The 27,416-nt window shown below is 39.1% G+C and overlaps 1 protein-coding gene across 20 annotated transcripts in view; it reads left to right on the forward strand.

Moving 5' to 3' along the window:
• Window positions 1-27,416, forward strand: part of nrxn1a (neurexin 1a) — a 187,350-nt gene that overhangs the window by 140,297 nt on the left and 19,637 nt on the right. For 11 of the 20 annotated variants that reach the window (XM_084434093.1, XM_084434106.1, XM_084434108.1 and 8 more), the window contains 4 exons: window positions 5,518-5,699; window positions 18,663-18,834; window positions 23,666-23,755; window positions 25,005-25,321. In XM_084434093.1, the coding sequence (XP_084290219.1) occupies window positions 5,518-5,699; window positions 18,663-18,834; window positions 23,666-23,755; window positions 25,005-25,321 (761 nt within the window). The remainder of the gene's footprint in view (window positions 1-5,517; window positions 5,700-18,662; window positions 18,835-23,665; window positions 23,756-25,004; window positions 25,322-27,416) is intronic. The other 9 variants (XM_084434112.1, XM_084434094.1, XM_084434095.1 and 6 more) reach the window with 1 other exon arrangement.

The raw sequence follows: 27,416 nt of genomic DNA on the forward strand, positions 1-27,416 counted from the left end.
ATATCCTCAAAGGTAAATTGTATTGTCGTAATGTGCTGTATGATGCGCTGCTCTCCAGATCTGTAGAAAATTCAGTTTGTGCCAGGCTATTGTCCTTGAATTGCATTGCACTAAACATGAAATAATTCAGCAGACTTTACATTTCACAATGGGTTCTATTGTTTTATTAGATCTGATTCATTCAACCCCCTCAGGTCTGACAATAAAAACTGAAGAGAGTATTAAAGAAAGGAAAAGGAAAATGTTTTGACAGTGCCAATGATGCATGTAAAAATCAAACCCATGAGGCGTGCAGGAACTGAACAGTATTAGAACTGTCCGTATAGACTCTCGACAGCATCCCGAGGCAGCTACCCACCCACCATAGAGCCCTAAACTCTCGAAACCGGAGACTCTGTCTCTGTCAGTCACCCGGAGGATTCCTTTACAGGCAGACAATAAAACCATGCGCTGCCCTAGACCCGTCATAAACATGACGTCTCGTCTTGAAACCTGCGTCTTAAGTTGATTCCTGGTGAGGGAGGGAGAAACTGCAGTCAGATTTATGAACGTTTCTTTCTTGCTGTTTCTGCTGATGATAACGGCCAGTTTAACAGCATCAAACACACATATGCAAAGATACACACACTCGTCTACACATCCGTACGCTCTTAGGTTGGCCAGTGTTCCGCTCGAGCTGTTGCCTGTAATTACCCAGTTGGTGTGGAGCTCTGTGGTGTCAGTCTGGTAATTGGAGCTGCAGTAATTCACTTTTTAATTGCCTGTTTATTATTGCAGAAGCCTCGGTTTTGTAGTTGCAGCACAGCTCACACTGAATGTTTAATAAACAAATACAATGTCACAGACTCATATTTCACGTAAACATTATAATTGCTTCACATAAAAAACCATCAACACACCCACTCTCGCCCACACACACACACACACACCTATTCTTTTCAGCATAATGGAACACAAAATAAATAAATCCTGTCCATAACTTGCCAGGTGGATGCGCTAACATAATACACAGAAAATAATACGCCACATACCTGTAAAAAAAAAAAAAAAAAAACACAGTGGCGATCAGAGACCACATTGAATATCTAGGATTTTTTTATTTTAAATGTTAAATAAAAAAATAGAACAAAATAAGAAATATGAATCAAAGTTTTGTCATATTTCTTTTGCAGGGGACAAAATATATGTTAAGATATATATATATTCAATTTAGCTTATTCAAATTGTTATGGAGAATATATATGTACATGTATGCATGTATGTATGCATGTATGTATGTATGTATGTGTGTGTATATATGTATGTGTATACATATATATATATATATATATATATGTAGATATATGTGTGTGTGTGTGTGTGTGTATGCATATACACACACATGTACACATATTTAACAGTTTTTTTTTTGTTTAAATTAGGAAAATGTTATATGAAGTAGTAGACAGCTCCACTGTAAAACCTTTTACCAGATGATTACAGATTTGAATAACCTCATGAATAAGTCACTTGCAATGCTCTTGAAACTCATGAAGGTTACAGTACAGCATGTCATTTCATTTTTAGTGGTTTGAAGTGTTACTTTTAGATTTTTGTATACTTCTCTATGTGGGGTCTTCACTTTGCCTTCTGTTTATTTTGACAGTATTTTCATACCAGTGGGGTGCATGTGTATTTGTGTATTTGCACTAGATGTTCAGAACTGTGTGTTTGTGTGTGTGTGTGTGTGTGTGTGTTTGTGTGTGTGTGTGTGTGTGTGTGTGTGTGTTTGTGTGTGTGTGTGTGTTTGCCCACCGGGTGAATGGCTCCAACCCTGCTGCGTTTGACTGATGTTCCTCATTCTAGCATGCAAGTAGGAGGTAGGCAACCCAACACAATGCACCGTAATTTTAGACCAAACTGCCATGGTCCTTACAATACGTCTGTTCTCAGGAAAGAGGCATCCAGGGACATGAAGCAGAATAGAGTGAGAGCTCAATTCATTCCCCATTCCGAGACATGAGCACAATGTTTTGTGTTTCTGAAACGTTTATTGATGGAAAGTCAGCTCAGTGCAGCTTATAAATATTGTGTTTTCAGCAGTATGATTTGCTGCTTATAAACCCCCAAGACAATGACAGTATTGGGTGTCATTGATTTTACATTTAAACATGGATCCAAAAAATCAGATGATGAAGCATGAATTGTTCCATCCTCATAACTTTTTTTTACACATTAAATCATTGTTTGAAGAAGGGACGAGGGGATCTGGGTTTTACACAATGCTGATTCCAACTCACCATGACTCAATATGTCAGAGCACATATGCTAACCATTAACGGGAACTTTTGCTGTCTTATGCAAATAAAGAGACTTTTAGGGTTAATTCACAGAAAATTTAACTTCTGTCATTATTCTAATAAATGATGACAGAATTTTCATTTTCGGCTGAACCATCCCTTTTAAGCAAAAATAGTGTTTTAGCTTGTGTAGAGTAGAGAGGGATCTGTACGGAGACTCCGAGACCCTGGCAGAAGAAGAAGCTGGTACGTAATTTAATTTCTCCAGCACATAAAGGAGATTACGGCTATGATGGGATTCCAGAGGGCCAGGTAATATCTATCTCATTAGAACAGCTCTCCCAAGCATTCACACACAGCTCTTCTATGGGGCGGCAATCTGCCCTCTCTCCTTTGCTTGTTCCTGCTGATTGACCTTAGAAGGGTGGTGGAGTGGAAAGATCCACACGGTTGTTAGGTAGCGAGGGTCTTCTTTAAAACCCAGACCCAGCTGCCCACCCAGCCGAGATGATGGAACATATTTAAGGGGCTAATGGTCTGGCTTGCACAAAGAGCCTGCCTCATTTAACAGCATCAGAAAATAGACTTCAGAGAAGAGGTTTAACCCTGTTAGAGGGAGGGCAGCAAGCTCCTTAACCACATCAGGGATGGGAGTGAAAAGTCAGGCTGAGGGAGATAAGAAAAGAAAGAAAGAAAGAAAAGAGGGTGTCTTGGAGAAGCGCCCAAGTAGTTGGGATAAGTGCCGACGGCAGAATTGTGGACAGAATCCAGCAGAATGAGGAGAGATGACAGAAAATTATCAAGAGAAAAGGGGAGAACAGGATCAAGGCTTGACGCAGGCCAGATTCACGCCCGTATTTCCCACTTGTGCACCATATCTCGTGTCTGAAGTCTGTGTCGCTATGCCACGTCTCCAAGAATCCAGCGGGCATTTAAACAGAATTGTTTCACAGTTCTCTACAATACTCGTTGCATTGTGCAGTCGCTTTCTTCTAATAGAATAGAATCTTTTCAGCTCAAATCAATAATTCATTTTCACTTTATTTACTTAGTAGCTGCATAAAAAAAACAGTCAATGTTCAGTCAGCTTATCATTATCACAGAATAAACTCCCCTTTGGATGAAGTCCTGATCACCCTGTCTAGAGTTTCTTTATCCCCAAAAAAGTAATTTACTCACTCTCATGTTGTTCCAAACCTGTAAGACTTCCTTTCCTGTGTGAAACACAAAAGATATGGCAATACTTTACAGTGTCCTTCCTTTTTATACTATAGTAATAACAGTAATGTATGCAATCATGCAACTGTAAAACATTGCCAGCAACTAAACCTCAACAAAACCCCAACTCTTGGCCTTTAGTAAGTACATTTTGTTAATAATATTAATGAGCATTTACTTGTGTAATTACTCTGTAGATGAACACCCTAAATCAAGTGTAACCAAAGGAATTTTGAATTACGTCTTTGTTTATTTATCTATAAAATAAAAGTCTATGAGGTTGTTTTAGGCCCCACTGATTTCCTACATTCTAGAAGATTCTCCTACAAGAATCCCACATTCTTCAAAATATCTTTTGTGTTTCACAGAAGAAAAAAGTCTTTAGTTTGGAACAGCATGAGGGTGAGTAAATGATGACAGAATTTTTAAGGTTGAACTGTCCCTTTAAATACATTTATGAGTCAGATGTCAGCTTGTATTTTTAAAAGTTGATTGCACTGATTTTAACTTTCAGTGCACCGTGCATTGCCCATTTGTGCCCGTAAATCTCTGCACAGCTTTACGCTTCCCTTCCTGGCAAATCCATTCACTCACCCACAGCTGCGAATTGCCGCCATACTGAGCGACAGATATGAGGCAGGCAGCCGTAGCGGTTTGCACGAAACAGATTTCAACAGAGCCTAAATCTCATCCATTCGCTCTCCCTATCCGCTTCACATCTTTGATGGCCTGTGTGCATATGTGTGTGTGAAGTTCAACCATCTGAGCCCCGCTAATGAGCAGAGCTCATTTCCCTGCGTTTCGAACAAGCCCGTCAAGGGAGTCGTCACTAACCGGGCGTTAGTTCGCGCATGAATCTGTGTGCGTTTGTGAACATTTGTGTACCCGTGTCAGCGAATGTGCCTGCCCCGAGGGTGTTGTTTTTGGAGGGGGTCAGGCCGATCGCTGACACGGTGTGAAACAGTCTCATTGAGATGCGGTCAAGGGGGCTGACGAGAGCCCGCTGGTAAAAATCACGGAGAGCGGAGCTAATGAGCACGGCTCTGCAAATAGAGAAACGTGCCAGGAAATAACCCAGCTCTTCTGAAACCACTCTCAGCACTTTAACTCAGGGCGTCTCGCTCTTCTGAGAGCTCCGGCCTCCTCTGGGTTTTTTTCCCCGTGCTGCTCCGCCGCCTGTCTTATCTGCATCTGGAGCTCAGAAGCGCAGCAGTCACACTCCTCGGAGAGTGAGTGTTGAAGTGCGTCTCGCATCTCCTGAGGCTGTTATCTTGAGGTTGATGAGCTCTTTGCTCTGCGAACATTACCCCGACTGCACCTGCCACAGTAGAAGCACTTTCGCCCGTTTTGCTATTGAAGTCACGCCTGATCAAAAGAGCTGGCGCAGTCCGCCAGTTAATGAGATCAACTCTATTAGAACAATTTCTCTATCTCTCCATGCAAAAAAGCGACGCCGATTTATCCGAGAAACCTTCCTGCAGGCGTTGAATCACAGTGACCCCGCTCACAGTAAGCTACCTGCTTCTGACACTGTAATTAGCTCCATCAGGCATTAGCATGCGTCTCGCTGAGCAGGAATAGCTGTCTAGTCCATGCCGTGTTTGCCCACCTTCTGCAGAATAAATGCATGCAGAAGTAGGCACTGGGCTGGGGGCCGTGAGGCTGGATTGATTGTCCGGTGTGTTGGCGGGTGTAATCAGCTCAATCAGCACAGGGCTCGGATGGGGCGTTGAGTGGTTGTAGCAAGAGTGACTCTGTTTAGCTCATGCTTCAGCAGACACAGGTGCTCCTGGTGACATCAGCGTACCGAGGGTCACATAAGGGCTATAATTTAGCCAATCAGGGACCAGCAGGGGCTGTCTGGCACTCTGATGGGTTCATCAAGATACTCCCGCGCTTTGTGTAATGGAGCAGAGCCGCGCATACGCACTCACACACATGCGAAATGGAAATAGTTTTCTCACTTACTTTGATGTTCTTACACTTAATATTCTGTTCCTCTCTCTTTCTCATTCTGCAGCGGGAACCACATACATATTCGGACGTGATGGAGGGCTCATTGTGTACACATGGCCGCCCAACGACAGACCGAGCACACGAGCTGACCGACTGGCTGTCGGGTTTAGCACTCAGCAGAAGGATGCAGTGCTGGTTAGGGTGGACAGCTCTTCTGGCCTGGGAGACTACCTGCAGCTTCAGATTGTGAGTCTTACACAAACAAACACTTATAGTTGGGTCACAAAGTGAAAATGCATCTGTTTTACTAATTTAATACAGTTTTTTTCATTATAAAATATATTATCCGCATAGCAATTTAAGTGAAATTTGAATTGAATAGTTTCCAGATGTTCTTAGTATTTAGTACAAACTCCTTTCGCTTTAACACGACAGCAATGAGCTGCATGAATTCCTCAAGTCTGTGTCAAACCTGATGATCATGTTATCCAGCATGATTGGAGAATTATCCAGTGAGCTGAAAGAACATCTGATCGTTTGTACAAAGAGTCGCACGATCAATCGCACAAATGTACTCGTTTAGACCAAGAAATATTGCAGAATCTTGAGTCATAATTTTTTGCTTTAAAAATAATCAAACGTTTAAACTTTATTTCCTGGTTTAATTCTTATGGAAGCTTGTTTCCGCCACAAAATAAAACATTTTAAAAGATAATTGCGACTTTTTATCTCACAATTGCGAGTTTACATCGCAATTCTGACTTTATAACACGCAATACTGACTTTATTTCACGCAATTCTGACTTTATATCTCGCAATTCTGACTTTATAACACGCAATTGCGACTTTATATCACGCAATTCTGACTTTATAACACGCAATTGCGAGTTTATATCTCGCAATTCTGACTTCTTTTCTCAGAATTGTGAGATATAAACTCACAATTGTGAGATATAAAGTCCAATTCTAAGGGAAAAAAAAGGCGGACTTTTTTTTTTTTTTTTACCTCAGAATAGTTTATATCTTACAGTTCTGACTTTATAACACGCAATTGCGACTTTATTTCTCAGAATTGCGACTTTATATCTCGCAATTGCGACTTTATTTCTCAGAATTGCGACTTTATATCACGCAATTGCAACTTTATATCTCGCAATTGCAACTTTATTTCCCAGAATTGCGACTTTATAACACGCAATTCTGACTTTATATCTCGCAATTGTGAGAAAAAAAAGTCAGAATTGTGAGATAAAAAGTCGCAATTATTATTATTTATTTATTATTCATTGGCAGAAACAAGCTTCCATAAATTCTTTCCCCGCCAGCATTTTTGTTTTAAAGTTGGCAGCCACCTCCAGCGTTTTTGGTCATTTTCACGAAAAAATGTCATGGCCCATAGTTGATTGTATGAATATCTGAACATGCAATATATCAAAAGAAAGAACAGAGCCTCAGTTTTTTTTCTAGCTTCATGCATTATTTTTTTTAACACTTCAATGTGGGTAAGTTTTATAAAAAATAGCTGAGAAAATCCCGTTTTTGTCAAAGACAAAGTCTGGATCAGATACAATGTACAATGAGCAAAACATAGGTGGAGTAGATTGAGTTCATCAACACCCCAAAGCTTGCACAGTCCTAACCACTTCCCGGGTCGACATTTCACGCCGTTTTGATTTATATGTTGTTTATTGTTGATGATTGCATTATTTTTCATATGCATCTGCTTACATATGAGATAGCTCGTTTCTGTTTCTTCTTTGCCTGTGTTTTTTAATCTGGAGAAACTGTACTCATTCAGGAGAGGCGTAATAGCGCCCCCTACCGTATAACAGTGATAAAACGGAAACCAATAAAAACTCGTCAGTGACAGGGAGGCTTTTTCTCATAAAAGACGAGATAACTCGTCAATGGCGGGTAAAGAGTTAAATGAAAAAAATCACAGATTTTCAATACGATCTCAGACTTTAGTCCCCACTGTTTGAACTTGCTTAAACCTACACAGACTCTCCTGAGAATACCTGGTGTTCATTCATTCTCACACAAACCCCAGAGTAGAAATTATCCAAGCGGCGTGCTCCCGAAGAACCCTGTGAATGATCATTAGGGTAATCATAGTGTTCTACGCCTCCTCCGACACTCAAAGTGCTGGTCTGTTTTAGAAAGTTCCAGCGCCTCAGACCGCCCTCATGAATAAAATCTGTATAATGTTCAGAATAGAAGGCTCTACCAACGCTTGCTCAAAGGATGCTATTTGATAGAACCCGCATTTCCTATGACATGCTGTGCTGGAGGAGTGGGAGGTGGAGGAGGTGGAGGCAAGGGGGACAGGAAAGTGTTTGGCACTGAGCTTCGAAGAGTTATGTATGTTTTTTATTTATTTATTTTTCGTTCGTTCGTTCGTTCTATTTTTTTTTTTTTTTTACGCCCACTCCTGCTGTAATCACAAACTTGATTCCCAGAAGAATCAGCGAGCTGAGTTCTCTCAGGGGTGGCATCATGGCGTGACTGTTGCACGACTGCCTCAACAAATGCGTTGCGATCGAGGTGAGGTAATGATTTCTCCAGCTGAGCCCTCGATGCTGCTGTCTATAGAAGACTTCAGCTACAGTGCTGCAATGCCCCGACGTACTTCACACTTTCCTTTAAAGGAACAGTTCGGCTGAAAATGAAAACTCTGTCGTTATTTACTCTCCTCATGTCTTTCCAAATTGGTATGAAGACTTTTTTTTAAGCATATCCTGGCTAATATATTCGATATAATGAATTAAAGTAGATTAATGGCTAGTGCTGTCAAGCTCCAAAATAACACACAAATGGACAAAAATACCATGTTTGTCACAAAAATATGTTACTTCTATGATGTTTTTGTGGAGCTGAAAAGCTCCAATCCTCATCACTTTTTAATTGCATGGTGCGTCCAGCACATTTTTAAAATCGCTGAAGAAAGAAAATCAGGTTTGAAAGGACATGAGGGTGAATAAATTACAGAATTTAAATTCCTGGTACCTATACAATTTTTCTTACACCAAATCTGAAGTATTAACAGTAAGTTTAGTTTGCAAAACTTAATTTTGTATTATCGATCAGCAGACGTCACAGAAGCTCCGAGCGCAAGCATGATATCAGATGCCCTGTAGACTGTGGTTATGATTTACCTTATCATGTACTTGGAACATAGTGTTCCTCGCATTTCAGCTCAGATATTAGCTTGGGAATTAAAGGTGGTAGGTAGTAATGATGTCTTCGGAAAATGTGTCTTAAAATGAGCTTGCCGGAGTTGCGTAAGGCCAAGATATGTAACACTTTACATAATGCATGTAATTAAGATTATCACAGATTATATATTTCCATATATTGGCATGACAATTAATCAGGCATCCATGACTGATATATGGTTTTTTGGCATAGGGATGGCAGGGAATGTTTATGAGCAAATTAAAGGCCCTTAATGTCTTGATGCGATTAGCGGTGGATATCTAGGCTAATTCTAATGTGTGACTGGTGAAGTCTCTGCAGTGCTAAGTCTGCCATTTTTGATGCTTGTTGGACTGATGACTGCTAAGCCAGCATAAAAGGTATTTACTAAATGAATCAGCGTTGTGTAGGAGGGTAAATTAGCTGTACCTACATCGCTAACCGTCTATAAAGCAGTTGAAATCATTACAGATATCCAGTATCATTTTTACCCCATAATTAACAGGGGGGAAAAAAGATCTTCCCTTCCATTTCCGTTAATTATATTTAGTCACTGACTAGATTAAGCATGTCAGTATTGACATTAATGGCGAGACTGTTCGGTGATGTAACGGAATGTTTTGATAAACCTGTCTGTAGACTGGGAAGGATATCATTATCCAGAGACTGCCTTTCTGAAAGTGAATTAACTTAGGATCATTGACCATGTTAACGAGCGGCCCTTGATGTCCTGATTTTTCAAACAGACAGTGGCGTCCCTCCCCCCACGCCCCGTTTCTGCTTATGACCCTAAACACTTGTGACAGAGTTCATTTAAATCTCATCATATCACCATCACTGGGGATTATCATTAGTCATCGTTCACCCCAAATCATTGAGCCACTTGCTCATGCAGAGAGAGAGAGAGAAATAACTAGACGGAGAGCGAGAACTGTAAGGAATGGTGAGACAGGCACTGTACAGAAAAAGTAAACATTCGTATGCATTCTTTCACTCACCATAATGTTGCATTTTAAGGGGTAATGGCCTATTAAATACATTTCTTCTGCTCAGAATGAGCTTGCCAGCTGCTCGAACCCATGACCAAATGCCCTGCGGACGGCCCGGCCATTTGTGGCAGCCATGCAAGGCGCCAAGCAGGACAGGAGTGAAGGAGAAATGGATGATGACTGTAAACGAGTCAAAGCCAAGTGATTATACCCCTGGGGTTTGACCAAATCATTAGCACTTTCTGACCTCTCACACTCTCCATGCCAAAAGAGTGTGTGAGCGTGTGGGCAGTCTAATGAGCACATCAGTCCAATTGAAGAATGGTGACAATCACAGCTAACTCAGCAGTGAGAGGTACAGAGGTGTGAACGGTAGTACTGACAAGGGGATAGAGAATGTGTGTGAGGGAAGGAGAGAAAGGAGGTGAATATAAACAGCCTTCAGAGAGCACCTGTGCTGAGATGTCAGCAATAACAGGCAGAGTGACCATGTGAAAAGGATAATTCACCCAAAATTGAATATTGTCATTTTACTCACTCTGTTTTGAGACTTTCTTGCTACCGTGATGCACAAAGCGTGAATTTTTGGGCATTTAAATAATAATAAGAAATCACAATGCATAATTGGTACTTACAAATATTTGGTAATTATAAATATTTATATATATATAAATATTTTAGAAAAATAAATAAATTAGAAATAGAATAGAGGAGTGGGTTTCTCGTGCTGCTAAATATACTTATATATATATATAAGTATATTTAGCAGCACGAGAAACCCACTCCTCTATTCTATTTCTAATTTATTTTTTACATCCATATTCTCAAGTTCAGAACAACTAGATTATTTTGTGTCTGGCGAGGGGAGACATTTGTTCGAATTGTTCGAATGAAACTAACATTCAAAAGTTTGAGGTTTTATATAATTTTATAATGTTTTTGAAAAAAGTATCAATATGCTCACCAAGGCTGCATTCATACAGTTATTATGAAATATTATTACAATTTATCAACAAGCGTATTTTAATATATTTTAAAATAAAATCTATTCCTGTGATAGCAAAGCTGAAGCGTAAGTTTATGTAGTGCATTTTAAGGCTTCAGAAGAAGAGAAGATCCGTGTTATTACAACTTAAAAATCTGTCTAATCATCAAACAAATCTAAAGTTTGGCATGAGAAGACTTGGAATATAGCGGGTTCATGATATGAGTATGGTGCTTTTTTGTTGTTTTACTGCTTTTGCTGCTTTACAGACCTAGTCCCCATTCATTTTAATTTGTGAAAAGAACAGCCAGGATATTATAAAAAAATTCACCTTTTGTGTTCCACTGAAGGTAAAATAATTGTACTTTTAAAATGAGGTAATTAATATGTAAATGAATCATATATACTTAGAGAGAGATGTATATATTAGATGTATTAATATATATATTAGATGTCTCCAGTCAAAATGACTCCGGGCAGCCAAAGAGACTCATATGCTTACACAAACGCACGCACACACACTCGCATTTGGATGAAGGTGAAAGTGAAAGAGAGTGACAGATGCTGATTTTCTGCTTCAATTGTGTCTGAGTGGGCAGGACATACCTGGTCAGACATGAGTGACGTGTGACATGGCTCTGAGTGACAGCAAAGTGTCTGTTGACCTCATACCGTCAGTGCAGACTAAGCCTGTCTCCACCCAGCAGCTTAGATGGAAACAGCCAGTGCTTTGGAAAAATGCCATTTTGCTTCTCCGTCGAAACCCAACGACACTTATTTCCTCCATCCACTTACCCGTATAATTTGAGTACAAGTCATTCATGCACGCTGTCATTTTTACATACCGTCAAACTATATGCCAGGTCATTATGCAATTTACGAGTGGCGCGGAGAACAGTTTGACTGGCCACAGACGATTTAATATTTGGTCTTCGTCAGCCATTTTTTCTTGAATAAGTGCGCCATATGGCAAACTGTGACTTTGCTATCTTTAGTATCTGAAAGGATAAGCAGACAGATGGCAGCAGAAGTAAAAGCCGAATATTTAAATTTATTCATCAAAATAAAAAAAGACAGGTGTTCTTTTAAACGCTCTCTTTGTGACAAACTCAACCCACTCGTTCATTTTGCATTTAAAAAAAAAATGTTTACCACGCTTTTATCTTCAGATTAGAGTCAGTGCATGAAAGAACGTGTTACCATTGAAGACCAGTGACGGGTTGACAAGAATCACTACAAAAATAGCAGCACTTCAGTACGCCTTGGATTTGTCGATTGTAATATGAAATGATATTGTCTGCTAGAGATATTGCATTCAGGCCGCCGTTTGCATTCCTCGGGAACTCATAACTTGGCACTGCAGTAGGGAGACAATGTGCGTGACTTCTTGGATGGCTTGTGTAGACAACGCCCATAAAGTGCATGTGGTTTTCAGGTTCGAGAGGAACTAGGACAGAGTGCTATTTTCAGTTTTTAACTTGGAAAAGAATTCTCTGCTGCCAAAAAGATTCATGATCTCACCAGAACCAGCCCTTACCAGAAGATAAAGAGAGATTGTGAGAGCGAGCGAACGAACGCTACAGCGAGAGAGAGACACAAAGAAAGAGAGGAGGAGGGGGTGAAACAACAAGAACTGCTTGCCAAAGTGGAATTATTCTGCGGACACAACAAATTTATCTGTTTCACCAAACCTGCAGTACTCAAACAGAAGGGCACATGCACTCCGAAGCGTGTCACACACGGTGTGATATTTTGATCTAATATCAAACACAAGTTATTTATGAGAGCGTATATTGCATGTCTGGGTGTTCTATCCAATTAAGCGCATTCCCTTGGTATTAGCTTGAGCATTACTGAGAGGCTCTTTATGTAAAGTGGCTGAGGTTTCCTGGATGCACCAGCTCATTTAAGCTGAATGCCATGGCAGATCAGCATCCCCGCTGTGGCACACACACTCCGTCATACTCCATAAGCTTCTGCCGGCACCTTTTCCTAAATAAGACACATCATTAGTGGCTCTTCTGTCCTCCAGGTTTCCGGAGCAACCGCCTCGACCCTTTGTGTGTGTATTTGGCTCCTCTTGATGGAACATTTTGCCTTTATCACAATTATTTCATTGATTTATTTAGAGCTTAAAGGGATAATTCACCCAAAAATGAAATTTCTGTCATTATTAACTCGCCCTGATGTCGTTCCAAACCTGCACCTGCACCTGCACCTTCACTTTCTTTGTGGGACACAAAAGAAGTTATTTTGAAGTCAATGGGGTTGATTTGGAAATTCTCCAAGATATCTTCTTCAAGTAGCTTTAGAATGGCATGAGATGAAATGATGAAGAATTTTCATTTTGGGGTGAACCATGAAGGCAAGACACTACAGGCAAAACCATTGTTTTTGAGATTTTGGGCTATTTCGCTTCCAATAACTTGTCTTCTTTCAGGCTAGTGGAAAGAAAACATCCAAAATACTATACGCATTTAAGTGTTTATTTGCATCCGTAGATTTCAATTGCTATACATATCCTATAAATTGTTTCCTTAAAAATATTTTTCTCTTGTGCACTGAGCCAGAAATCTCCACTTCAGTAGCACTTACATCAAATTTTCCAGTTTTAGTCCTATCTACATTCCAAATGTTTTGTTCAAATATCATTTGCCTGATTTATAGACTGTAACATTTTATTGCTAAAAATATGGTGAAAGCAATTTTTTTCCTGGCTGTTGACAGTATTTTCTGATTTATGGAGTGAATGAAAATAGATATCCCCAAAAAAAAAAAAAACTTTAATATGTCAACAAAATGAAACCAGAATTTTGAACCTAGCTTTATCAAATGTTCAAATTTCTGTTCTGGAAATGTATGCATATTAGTGCATTTTTAATTAGATAATATTTTCAGAATACCTTTAATACAAAATATATTGTCTTAATGTACCGTGACTGGGGAAGTAAAAGTATTACATTTTTACCTTATTCACCTACAGTGTCTTGTCTTAAGTAATACAATAAATATTTGGTAAGTACTGTATATCTAAAGTATATTTAGCATAAACCTACTCTTCCCTAAACTACTTCTAATGTATTTCTTTTACCCTATTCACCTGTGGTGTCCTGCCTTAAGTAATGAAACAAATATTTGGTAAGTATAAATATTTATATATATATATAAAGTATATTTAGCAGCACGAGAAACCTACTCCTCTATTCTATTTCTAATTTATTTTTTACATCCATATTCTCAAGTTCAGAACAACTAGATTATTTTGTGTCTGGCGAGGGGAGATCATCACAGTTCTAGTGTAGATGAAATGCTCTGTCAATCAGTATGGCTCCGTGGTTGTCACCTAATTGCCTACAAGAAACGAGAGAACTCTAGAGAACTGTGTTGCTATAACAACCCCCATTGAGTCCAATGAGAATCCAGTTGTATTAGTTCTTTATATTTAGAGCGGCACTGCAGGCCTCAGTGGAGAGGTGACACGAAGCTGGAGACGGACAGGGACAGCTGAGATGCAGTGGTGTGGAACTGGGCCCTCCTTTTAAATGACACCTCATCCTTCGCTCGCTTTAGGGATCGTTTAGTGAACACAGAATCCTGAGCACATCACCCAAAACATTTGTTATTCTGTGGTAATCTGGGATTTGGTGTCACGGCTCAATTTTGCTTTCCCCTCCCGTATGTTTAGCCCCTGAGGCATTCATAATAGAGCCGCCTTCCTTCTTTTTTTTTTTTTTACAGAAAATTCTGTGAAACTGGGACATTATTACACCCGAGACTGAATGTAGGACGTAGGGTGTCTCTTTTAAACCATGCCCACTTTAAGATTGCAGGAAGAAGCCCTCTGCAGTGGTCTGATCCAAAATACTGATACTGTACACATGCATTGTCTTTCTCGGCTGTTTACATTCACTTAAAGGGACAATATGTAACTTTTTTGCTTTAAAAATCGCAAAAATCACTATATCTATGTTATATATTTTTTTTTAAGTTGTGTACTTACATTATCCCGACTGTTTCCAACAACTTTCAAACCAGGAGAAATTTGTAATTTAATTCGAAGACACGTCCCGTTTCTTTATTTCCGTTTTGTCGCCGTCAATGTCGTCATATCCGCGTTGTCCCTGGTTTCCGCTCGTACTGCCATAGCAACCAGAGCCCTCTGATAGTAACCAAGGCGACAGACGTGGACAACTGTTAGTTCGCAATGTCTATTTGCACGCTGTTGTTGTTTCGTTCAAACATTATGGACCATGGCAAGCAGAGTTTGGATAAAAAAGGAGAACTAAACCGAGAATCAATATCAGCGCGGTGTTTTCGAGATGCCGAGAGCTCCCATAGACAGTATATAAACGAGAGCTCCACGTCCGAGACTTCGACCGCTCCTACATGTACTTTATTAAACAGGTGAGCACATTTACATAAAACTAATCAATGTTATATAGTTCAAAAATGATAAAATGTTAGAATATGATCTGTATGTTATTCTAATGTTGATCTAGCTCACTGCTAGTCTCATAAAGACAAACTAACACAATTTTCAACACATTTAAATGCAGTTTAGTGTGATAGTGTAATGTTAGACCAAGTGAAACAGCGCTGCGTTACCTCACAAGTTTAATTTGTCTAATAAACTGACCTGTGAGTTGTAATTCTGCACTTGCGTGTAGTTCGGTAGAATGAAATGTCCATATTCCTTTTATATCCGCAGGACTCGCGTCGCGTGTGGAGCTGATAGCTGTCTCTTAGCAATCCCGAACTGCTTCATATCACAGTCATGATAAAAACATTGATGTATTCACTCATCCATAAACATTATGAGATCGGTCGGCTTGACGTTGACGACAAGATCCATAATTCTTAGCAAATGTTGCGTCATCAAACTACGCCTTTGTTATTGTAAGAGGTTAGCGACCCCTAGCGGCGAAAAAAATTACATACTGTACGTTTAAGCCATAACCGACCATGTTTACTAGAATACTAGCCGAGAGTAGTATACTAGAATACTAACTGTTCTTTTTTTACATAATTTTGTGTGAATTTGTCCGTTCAAGCGCAAGAAGACGTGAAAGAGAGGTCAATTCGCACACTGTATGAGACATGGCTTTCTGGGCGTGCGCTTTGGATGTTTGTGCACTAAAAAAATTGAGTTCCTTTTCGCATCTTCTTGCACAGCGTTGTAATATTTAAATTGGCAAGGCTCAAACATTCGTGACGATGCAGCACTGGCCCATCAACTTGTTCATGTACTCACATCATTGTTAGGATTCATAAAATTGTTACCGGCCAACTAGCGATTGACACCGTTTCATATACTCACCAATTTTTAGGCCTTGCTTACAGACTTTATTAGCATGTATATGTTCCCCCTATGATTCAACTCTGTCATTTACGAGTTTTCAAAAGGCCTGCCACTCTTGCTGTTGGCCAGCCACCGAACCCCGAATGAAGGACGAGGTCAGCTACCGGAAGGGTGAAAGAGAGGTCGTTCTCCAATTAGAATGGGGCGTGGAGTGTCACAGCCCGTTGGAGTGCAGGCCAAGCTCTCACATCACTTCTCTGACCACAAAGCTGAAAAGATGGGCAGGGAGGGAGAGATTGGCCCTGGAGAAACACTGTTAGAGAGCACAGAGGAGGGTGAAGGAGACGCTGCCCCATTGTTCCCGGTGATGGGAAGAGGATAGGGCTAACGGGCAGAGTCTGTCTTCATTATGGGGTGTGAGAGGCGGAAGAAACATCCAGCTTCGGCCCAGCTGAAGATGATAACGTGTGTGTGTGTGTGTGTGTGTGTGTGTGTCCAGACAAAAACACACATCTCCTGGGATGGCATAATGAAGTCTGGTCTTGCGATTTGTCCTCTGCTAGCTCTCTTCCTGCAGATAGGTGTGAATTAGGGGAATTCGCAGAGGGATCTTCTCACACACACTTCATTTCATTATTTTCAAATGCCACATGTAGCTTTTGCAATCTGCAACCAATCAATCGGAAGGGCCACACATTCCCACAGCAGACTATTTCAGTGTTTTTAAGCTAATGACTTCCATCTGTCGTAAATTTGTCAAACCATTTTCATAATTATCTGCGCTCATGTCAAGGCTTGTAATACCTTTCATAACAAGTTTGCAACAAGTTTTTTGTTAACTAAGTAATGCATGTAGGCACGTAGGTCATCAAACAGAGCACAGAGTGGGCATAGTTACTGTTTTATATAAGACGAGCACAGTGGATCGAGTTGTTATTATAAGCAAGTGCTTTCATGAGAAGAGATTGTTTGCACATGAATACGTATTATTGTAATTAGCAAAAGTGAATCCCACCCACTGAGCTGCATCAAATAGGAAACCATTAAGGATTGAGGCCATCTAGTGGTGCGAATGTGAAGCGCACAGAGTGATTTCACTCTCACTGCTCGCATTAATAAGACAGCAACATGCATTGATGAGAATTTACACAGAAAATGACAAGCGCTGCATCAGAATACAGATTAGATTCTGTTTCACTGAGACTGTCACACATTATTCTGTATGACCAGCATATTGCCTTGAGGCGCTGATTTAAAAGGGGAAAAAATCTTATAAGGTTATTTTTTTCCTGTGATTTCCTATGATTCGATTATGTTATCTGCCTGCAGGCTTGTTGCGAAACTTTTGAACATGAACGGGAATGAAAAACTAGTATTATTTAGTTTACAAGGCTTAATGTGTGACACAGTAAATTTTATTTTGACATCTGCAGCAGTCGTGCCACCCCCTTTAAAATTACAGATTGCTGCTGGTAATATTCTTTTCCCCAAAATGGCATGTGAGTCTTTCCATGTGCAATGTTTTTTATATATATATATATATATATATATATATATATATATATATATATATATATATATATACATACATATATATATATATATGAAATCAGAACCCCACAGAAAGCTGAGGAGTTTTGTATCACACTGAAAGACTGATTCAAAAGAGATTGAGTTTAAATTATTTTACGGATGTGAAAAGAAATAGGACACGGGTCTTACGAGAGACATGAAACTTGCATAGCTATATGCAGGATATCAACAACAGGCAGTTATACAGTTTAGCGGTCATTTATTAAACATTTTTGACCTCAATATTCTACAAACCAAAAAAATCCATATAATGTTTTTGTATAATCAGTACATTGCACCGGCCATCAGCTACAGTCTGTCTCTCATATCACTCAGTGTTTCCTTTCTTCTCATGTGATTAAATCATTTCAGCTAAAATCAATATCTGATGTCCATTTATTTCTTAAATTGGTAAGTAATCATGTAATGAGCAGGATAGTGTACAGTCAGCCAGTCATTAATATGAAATAAACTACTTCAGGATGAAACATTACCCTCCCTCTGTGCAATGGTGTCCTAATCAAACTGTCAGGATTTATTTTGTCATAATGAGTCAATGACTGTACATTATCACTTGCAATAAAACATACTAAATTGGATTTAATATAATATTCACCAAATGTATGAACCAAAACCATTGCATTCTCTTAATGTACACAGACATAACATATATATCCTCACTAATTATTATCAGTTTCTTTGTTACTATTAATTTCCTTCATGTAATAACCTCAATAAAACATAAATAATATATTTTTTTGTTATTAAATATGAATGCCGCCTTTTACTGGTGAATTAAAGCGGTGGTAAATCTTTCTGATGCATTGTGCTGTCAGGAGAAATTGTGCACAGTCTGATAAACTATCACCTTGTTTGGTCCTCAATAAATTTGGGACATCTGTTATCCTGCCAGTTAAGATAGAGTATAGCTGCCTATTTATATGAGGGCCTTTATTAATAATCAAAAATTGTCTTCCAAAAGGTTGCAAACACAGAATGATGTTCATTAAGTGTGATCTTCATGTGCTAAAATAAGGCAGAGAATTTAACTCGACCGCTTTATTTTGGCGAAGCGAATCAGAACAGAATGACTGTGATAGAATCTTAAATTCCTCTTTTTTATCTCCCTCTTTCTTTCTCTTTTCCTTTCTCTCTCTCTGTCTTTACAGGAAAAAGGCAATATCAGAGTGGTGTTCAATGTGGGCACCGATGACATAAACATTGAAGAAACCTCAAAGTTTGTAAATGATGGAAAGTACCACATAGTTCGCTTTACGAGAAGTGGTGGTAACGCCACCTTGCAGGTGGATGATCTGCCAGTCATTGAGCGCTACCCAACAGGTAAGAGCTCTAAGCCTTTATACGCATGTTCTCACACAGACACACACATTCACACACAATCTAAGCCATGCAGCTATAAACAATGGGAACAATAAAAGGCTGGCAGGGCTCAGGGAAAAGAGTCTGAATCACAGGGTTAAGGACAAAATTCCTTTGTCTGTGATTGTGGTTTCTCACAGTTAAAAAAAGGTAACCCTGGTATCCTTTCCAAATGTCAGCAGAGATGATTGCTCTTGGGGCTTTAGAAGGCTGAAAATGTCAGAGCCAGGGTTATCAAATTCACCAGCCTCTCAGTCGCCTGAAAAGCCCTGACAAAAGCTTGACAAGAGATCAGAGATGAGAAATAATCCCATTGCTCTCGTTTGTCAATCATGATGAAAAGGAGGCGGCTGTATTAGTCTTTTAATTTGTATTTTACTTCAAGCTCTTCATAAACCATCTCTTCCATCACAGAGATTATTTGCTCTCGCAAACTTCTTTTCTTCTTGAGAGCAGACGTGAGAGATGATGGTTGATGGTAAATGTTGAGTGTTCGACGACTGAAGTGGTAATGAAGCCTGGAAAATCTTGTGCTTCCCATAAGTGCTACGTTGTCGTCCGTTGCTCATCATTGCGTTCAATACGGCTCGTCATTAAATTCTAAATGTGCAGGGAAAATGCAAATGTATACTCGTGAGACACACTAGGTTCAAGCTGTAGATACATGGGTTGCATAGAACTGCATTTTGCATTATTTAATTTGGAGAACAATACAAATATTAACAGGATTATCCAAATCCCAGAGCTGACATTTTGTATTTACAACAGCTTAGGCAAACTAGGACATACGATGAAACAAAATATAGTAGAAATAAACATAGTTCTTGGAAACACGACTATAAAGAATGCAGACGTCTAGAAATAGAAACCGAGACATAGAGAGGAACTGTTTTACCTTAGTCGAGACCCTCTCATTGTTTTAGTGTAAACAAACAACCCAAATAAATATTTCATTTAGAGTGGAAGACAATTGCTTGTTAAAATGGAGCCATTGTAATGTGCCATTTTCTCTCGGCTTTCTGTTTCCATTGTGTCTGTGGATTTAGTGAGAAGTGCGCATGTGATTGCCTGAATACTAATGCATCTTATGTCCATGGCAGAGTGGAAGAAACTTTTCCACTGAAATATTTAAAAAAGAAAATTAGTCATGACCGCTTCATTTTAATCAGTGCTTGATTGACTCAGCTCCGCATTAGACGAGATAATAAATGCATAGAATTTAAATTGACAACCAGTTCGAGGGAGAACAAAAAGAGCAGCTTGTTTATCTTGAACAATTAGTTCTGTAACTAGCATAGCTGTAGGGTACAAGTAATCTTCATTTTATATATAATGTATATGTATACATATAAATGATAGTTTTATAAGGTAAGTATTAAACTAAGAGATTGGGTTTTCAAAATGAAATGCATATATTCCCTGAGGTCTTGTCTGATTTAATTATTTCAATTAAATGAACTCAAATTAAAATTGAAATTAAATCAAAATCAAAATAGCATCTAAATGTAAATGGATGCATATCCAGGAGCATTTTGTATTGCATTTTATATCTTGATTTCTGTAGAATGGGGAGGTCCGGCTAGCCTGGCTCCGCCCTCCTGCGTACTTCCGCTCAATTTTATTTCCCTTCAGTACTACGTCTGGGATTGTGGTGTATTCTTTGGTTTTCTCCGATCATTTTTTGGCGGTCCAATCAGCGAACAGAGGGAGTGGCTGAGAACGATGACGTTGAGGTCGTGCGCTAGTTTGAGTTGTAGGGTTACGTCACGACCAAAGGTTAGCGATTGGTTTTGGCAGATCCAGAGTGGCTCTGGGCAGATCCAATAGTTTTAAACTTCAACAGAGTACCCGCCTACAAGGAAGTTAACGCTTGTCAATGGAGAGAGGCCAGACTCTCAGTACAAATGAAATGTACGAGAGTCTGGTAGAACCAGGCTAAGGTCCGGCACTGTCTAGCGGGAATGATAATGCTTAAAGCAATAGTTGACCAAAAAATTTAATTTATACAATCAAGTTTTTCTTTTCTTTTGACTGAAATAAACACCCACTGAATTCCATTGTATATAGAAAAAAAAAAAAAAAAAAAAAAAAAAACTTATTTTGTGTTCAACAAAAGAAAGAGAGTCATACAAGTTTGGGACGACATGAGGGTGAGTATATGATGGCAACATTTTCATTTTTTACTGACCTATAAACTAAGATATCTTTACTACAGTCACTGTTTTAAGCAAAAATGATGACAAATTTAAAGAGTTGTAATGTGTCATGTAGGTGCAAATCACCTATGCTTTATGTCCACCTGAAGAAATTTCAAGTGGAGGCAAAGTATTTAAGTGGATCTTTTCCATATTTAGTAAAAAATAAAAAGTGGAATGTTCCTATAATGTTACTGCCATACAGCTACTGCTGGGTACAAAATGGCCACAGCATGAGGTTTAGACTGGCAGGGCGAATAAATTGAGATGTTGATCCTGTCTTTGAAAATCACAACATTACAAATGGATGTAGAACATATATAAGAGCACATGTTTTCTTGGATTATTTAACTGCCTTTGCTGAAGCAGGAAAGTGCCTTAGCCTTATAAAGGCAAGAGTTGTCAGACTGTTAGCATGCTAAGCTAACTAGGCAGTCATTTTCACTTTACAGAGAGGCCCTCAGGCAACTGCCCCCTCATTTAAACAGAACATGACCACTGCGTGTGTATGTGTATGAGTGGGTGGGCGTGCGTGCGTGTTTATGTGCATTCAAGCAATCATGCACATAACTTGCCCTTAGTCATCCAGTCCATCCCGCTTCAAGAACTCCTATTGTTTTTTGTTTTTTTCCCCCTTTTTGTCTGGTTTCTTTTAAGCTGTGATTTGAGACAAATTACTCCTTTCACTTTTGATTACTCTAGGTAAAGTGCACAAGTAGACATAAATCACAGTTAATCCTGACTGCACATGGTAGGGGACAAAAAAGGAAAGAATTAAAGACGGGGAAATACAAGGGGGGAAATACAAATGAATGAAAGTAAAAAGAAAGAGGAAATCATAATGGACTGAGTTTCGGCCTTCTTTCTGCTCTCACAGCTTTACATTGGCACTCTTAGTCTCATGTCCAGAATCAAACACTCCATGTGTCCTTATGTGCAGCCCTGAGGAAGCCTTATTTCCCTGTCCGCGGGTGTTCTCCTTCTGCAATTACCTATCAAAAACAGTATTGTACTGTGTTTGAGAAGCAATTTAGTCATGCCATTTCAGTGTCAGAATAAAGAGCTTTAACTCAAAAGTGCAGTCGAATGGAGCAGCCATACTCACGTGGTGATATAAGCTTAAACTTTGGTGCCTAAAAGAAATTTTAGCGATCACCTTTGTCGTTACAAACCTGTATGACATTATTCCTTCTGTAGAACACAAAAGGAGGTTTGAATAATGTCTTTGCCACTGTTTTCCAAATAATTCAAGTAAAGAGATACAGATCAAGCTCAGATGACAAACAAGCACCAAAAAATGTTCATATTCACTTTTATTACATGAAAAAGAGACAGTGGAGTTTTTTTTTTTTTTTTTTATAGAAGGAGGAGTGTCGTACAGGTTTGTTGAAGTTTAAAGTTAGCGTACAGTATTTGTGCACATGTTAATGGGAAATGAGGACACATTAGAATGGAAATTTGCAGTTAATTCTCTCGCTGAATTTCTCACATCATAGCCTTCAGGCTGACTTGCTACTCTACTCTTGTTACGTCTCATCGAGGCAGCATTTTCACACCGTTCATATATTAATCGTTCTTTAATCGCATATAGAGAGAGCGAGACTCGTTTTTGATTGACAAATAACAAGTTAATGGCTCATAGAGTAAAAAACGTGAGGCGTAATTATACTCTTTGGAAATCGGAGCAAGTCAGGCTCGTGTTGCATTTCCCGGTGAAGTCAGGAGTGGTAATTATGTGTGGGCTGTAATGGGAGAGGAGTAAATGTTTTCAAATAATCTCAATTCAATAGAGCTACTGTAGTTGGCTCAACCTGGACATGTTGCATAAATATCTACATTTAAGCACAGCTTCCGCTCGAGGTCAAATGTCGCACCCCGCAGGGAACTAGTTTCTAAATGTGCGCATATGGCATCTCTGAGGTCAAAGCTTTTGTCAGAGCAATTTCAAATTTACATGGGGAGCATGAACATGAATAGTGACTGATTTTACATGCATTACTGATGAACTGATAATCTTCCTGTTGCTTTAATCCTTTGAGTGTTTTTTCTGCTACTTTGATGTTTTTAAATGTATTGTGATCTGATAATGTGAAATTTATCATATTAAAAATGACTGAAAATACCTTAGATTAGATAGCAAATGTGAAGCTAAAATCAAATTGGTTGCAAAACGCTGGAATGTACTGTAATGACAATATTTAGATTAAAATGAGCTAGTTTTCATGTATAACTAGATGAAAAATCTGCTAAAAAGATTTAAAAGGATTACTATTTTGTAAATGTATTATGTAAAGGAGTGATATGTTGTATAAACGTGATTGAGTTTGTATGGTTTCTCTTAACACAAGAAGAGTAGGTGCATATTTAACATAGCTTAAAATAGGCTTAATTTGTTTGCTTAAATTTTACGAGTTAATTGACTGTAAAGCTTCATCATTCTTATGTATGCAACCTTGGTGTTCCAAATAAAAAAAATGAAAAAAGTAAAGAAGAGGAAAAAGAAAAAAAACAGACAGTTAGGGCATATGTTTCACTGTAGGTTTTAATCTTTGACCTTTCAGATTTTTAACAATGAAATGTCTCTTTAAACTTTAAAGGCAACATTGATAACGAACGCCTGGCGATTGCTAGACAGCGAATCCCATATCGGCTTGGTCGAGTAGTTGACGAATGGCTACTCGACAAAGGTAAAAACACTGATTAAAACTTTAAATAAAAGATAATTTGATCATAAGCAAGTGATATTTTGCACAGCAAATAAACCATCTAAAACATAAATCCCCTGTATAACCAAGTTTAAAATTAAACAAATGTAGTTTGTAATATTTGCACTGTACAGTTCAATAATGTGTTGTTATACTGTACTTGTAAACCTGTCAGAGGTTAAAGGGACTGGTAATATACTGATAACTGAAGTTAGTTCAATCATTAACAAAATATGTTTACATCATTAAAATACTTATTTAAATAATGTTATTTTCCAGCTGTAATAATCTAAATGACTAATTAAAGTATATGTCCATTTGAATTCATAGTGATGTACACACTATTTAATTTATTTATGCATATCTACTTGTCATGCTAAACATATTTCTTTTGGAAACTGCTAAAGTGGACAGTTAAAAACCCAAAGCAAATGTCTCTTAAATAGCTTCAATGATTATTGGCATCAGATATGAAGTCCCTTTAACAAGCAAGTTAAACACACAAGAAGGGAAAAGACTTGAATGCATGCTGCAATGTATGTAACAAATTGAATCGTTCAAAGTGATTTGTTTTCAAGTATGCTTGTTTTCTTGCTTTCCCTTTTCAATGGAATTATAACCATGATGAATCATTTGTAATGTGTCATGTAGCTGTAAAGCCATTCTCACATAAACCTTATTTCAGTCTAATTAATTTTAATTGCCATTGCCCTTGCTGAAAGGCAATCTCAATAAAATTTACTAGACCTGTGCATACAGGCTTTGTAATTTGCAATAAACGACTGTATTATTAAAAGAATAAAAGTAATTTTCTCACGTAAAAGGGGAAATCTGTTTTTATAGATACAGAATATTTTTTCTCTCATCTTAGTATGTATTTGATTGTCCTTTTAGCAAAGTCCCATTGATTTTTTTTTTGGGACCCAGCTTTCTCATCCCCTTCATTTATTTACTTTGTGCCAACAGCAGCCATTAAATTACAGTCGATAAATTACCAGTGTTGCTGTTAGCATTAGTGTAATTTATTGCTTCATAATCCCCAGGGAAAATAAGGTTACGGTTGTTGTGTGTTTTACCATCAGGACTTCCATCAGTTCTGTTTTCTCGTGTGCGTGCGTGCGTGTGCGCGTCTATGTTTGTAGCGTGTGCATGTGTATGTGTGCGTCTCTACGGCGTGGGGGAGCGGGACGTTGAACACTCTTGTATTTTCTGTAACGTTCTTCTCCGGCAGGTCGACAGCTCACCATCTTCAACAGTCAGACCACCATAAAGATTGGAGGCTGGGAGAAGGGCAGTCGGCCCTTCCAGGGCCAGCTCTCAGGGCTTTACTACAATGGCCTAAAAGTGCTTAACATGGCTGCCGAGGGCGACCCCAACGTGCGTGTGGAGGGTAGCGCCCGGCTGGTGGGAGATATGCCCTCCTCTTCTATTACGCCCCAGTCCAGCGCCTCCGCAACGGGCAACCGCTCAGAAACGTCGCCCTCCATCACCGACATCACCACTACAACTGCATCCAACCGCCAGGGCAAGCAGACCACAACTCCACAGGTCAGCGGCCACTTTATTCTAGTTCAAGATCCTGTGAAAGCTGATGCTGAGTGTTTGATGTATTATTTTCTTCCTTGTCAGAATGTGACATGGATTGGAAAACTCTAGGGTTCTTTCGTTCATGACAAACTTGGAATCAACTGGGAATTTTACAGATGCACTCAACGATTATGTTTATGGCAGTCGCTTTGGACTTATCATGGAACAGCAAAAGTTTTCAGTTAACGTTGCCACTGTGAAAATTAGGGCTGGAATGACGTGTCGACGTAATTGATTACGTGGATTATGCACTGTTTATGTTCATCCCTAATCCCCTGTCATGTTTCACACAAAACAAAACTCTAGATCAGATGCTAATGGCTATTATGGTAGCGTCTGAACTGACACTTGCACATTTTCAGGACTCACAACCGCATTTTCGACAAACCTGCGCTGAATGAATGGAACCGTGGACAACTAGTTGTCTGCTACGTCATATAATGTGAGAGCCACAGTGAACTGTATAAGCATTATGAGTTTAATTTACTCAAAGAGATGGAGAAATGATTTGCGTTCATCCGCAGATATCCGGCGTGCTGTGAGGCGCGCGGCTCAAACCTACTCTCTGCACTCGGGTAGTAAGCGCTTAATGTCCTTAAAATATCTGATGGCTGAATTCATGCTTCGATTGGACTTATTTAATAACACACTGTCAATTGTGATAAAACTTTTTTTTAATACTGTTGCTGAATGCGAGTCCTGAAAATGTGCAGGCTCGTATTAAAGGTGAACTAAGTAACTTTTTTTACCTTAACTGAACAGCTTCGGAGTCATTGGAATGGTTATATTACTTATTTCGGGTTGAATGGTGGTCGTTTCGCACCCCCCTGGTGCCCGTGAGCGGAAAATACGCACTTGCAACTTTGCAACGGCCGCTGCGTCAGGAAGTCTCACGTGATATCAGGTCTCGCGATGTAAACAATTGCTTTACGGCCAAAAGAAATCTGCTAAAATGCTGTCATTATTGCGCTCCCTCACGCTGTCCGAACCCGAATGAAGAAGACGTTTTAAAGAATATCCCATCTGCTTTGATGTCGTTGATCTGCTAGCCTCTGGTGTCTGAGAATAGCCAACGAGTTTTTACAACAGTGTTGTCAAATATCTATTCCGAAGCTGTGGGGGGAGCTCTAGAGAGAAACCTGCGAGCAAAAAGCGAGAATACAGCGAAGAAATCCCGAAGTTACTGAATGCAGCTTTAAAGGGATAGTTCACCCAAAAATTCTGTCAGTAATTACTCACCCTCATGTCGTTCCAAACCCGTAAGACTTTCGTTCATTTTTAGAACACAAATGAAGATATTTTTGATTAAATCTGAGTGTTTTCTTTCCCTCTATACACAGCTAAACATTGATAAAAACACATATAAACATTGATCAGCGAACATAAACAGAAGCTCAACCCAATCTGCTTGGCACGTGAGAACAAACCTCATTGGTTATTGCAGAAGTGTTGGTTCTCACATGTCAAACAAACATGCTTGTGTTTCATTTTTTTATTTTTCTGTGTGAATAAAAGCCTAAATTAAATCTGTTCATCATATAAAGCGATCATGTCTCTTTAGAGAATTTGGACTTAACTGCTCAATTCATATGGATTAGTTTTACAATCTCTTTATGAACTTTTTTAAGTATCAAAATGGTAGTTGCATAGCTGTCTATGGAGGGACAGAAAACTCTCAGATTTCATCAAAAAGATCTTCATTTGTGTTCCGAAGATGAAAGAAAGTCTTAGGGGTTTGGAACGACATGAGGGTGAGTAATTAAAGACAGAATTTTCATTTTTGGGTGAACTAACCCATTAAGCGGCACTTCCATAATAGCCATTAGCATTTGCTCTAGAGTTTTGTTTTGTGTGAAACATGATAGGGGATTAGGGATGAACATGAACTGTGCGTAATCGATGTAATCAGTCACATGGACGCATCGTTCCAGCCCTAGTAAAAATGCACTGTTAACATTCAAACGTGATTGCTTAATTCCACAAGTAAAAATGTCTAAGAACAGGTGGGTTACCGCGTATTTAGCCCAAGTGTTCAGTTGGTGTGAAGACCATAAGT

The sequence above is a fragment of the Rutilus rutilus genome (assembly GCF_951802725.1).
Source record: "Rutilus rutilus genome assembly, chromosome: 16".
Classification (NCBI taxonomy): domain Eukaryota; kingdom Metazoa; phylum Chordata; class Actinopteri; order Cypriniformes; family Leuciscidae; genus Rutilus; species Rutilus rutilus.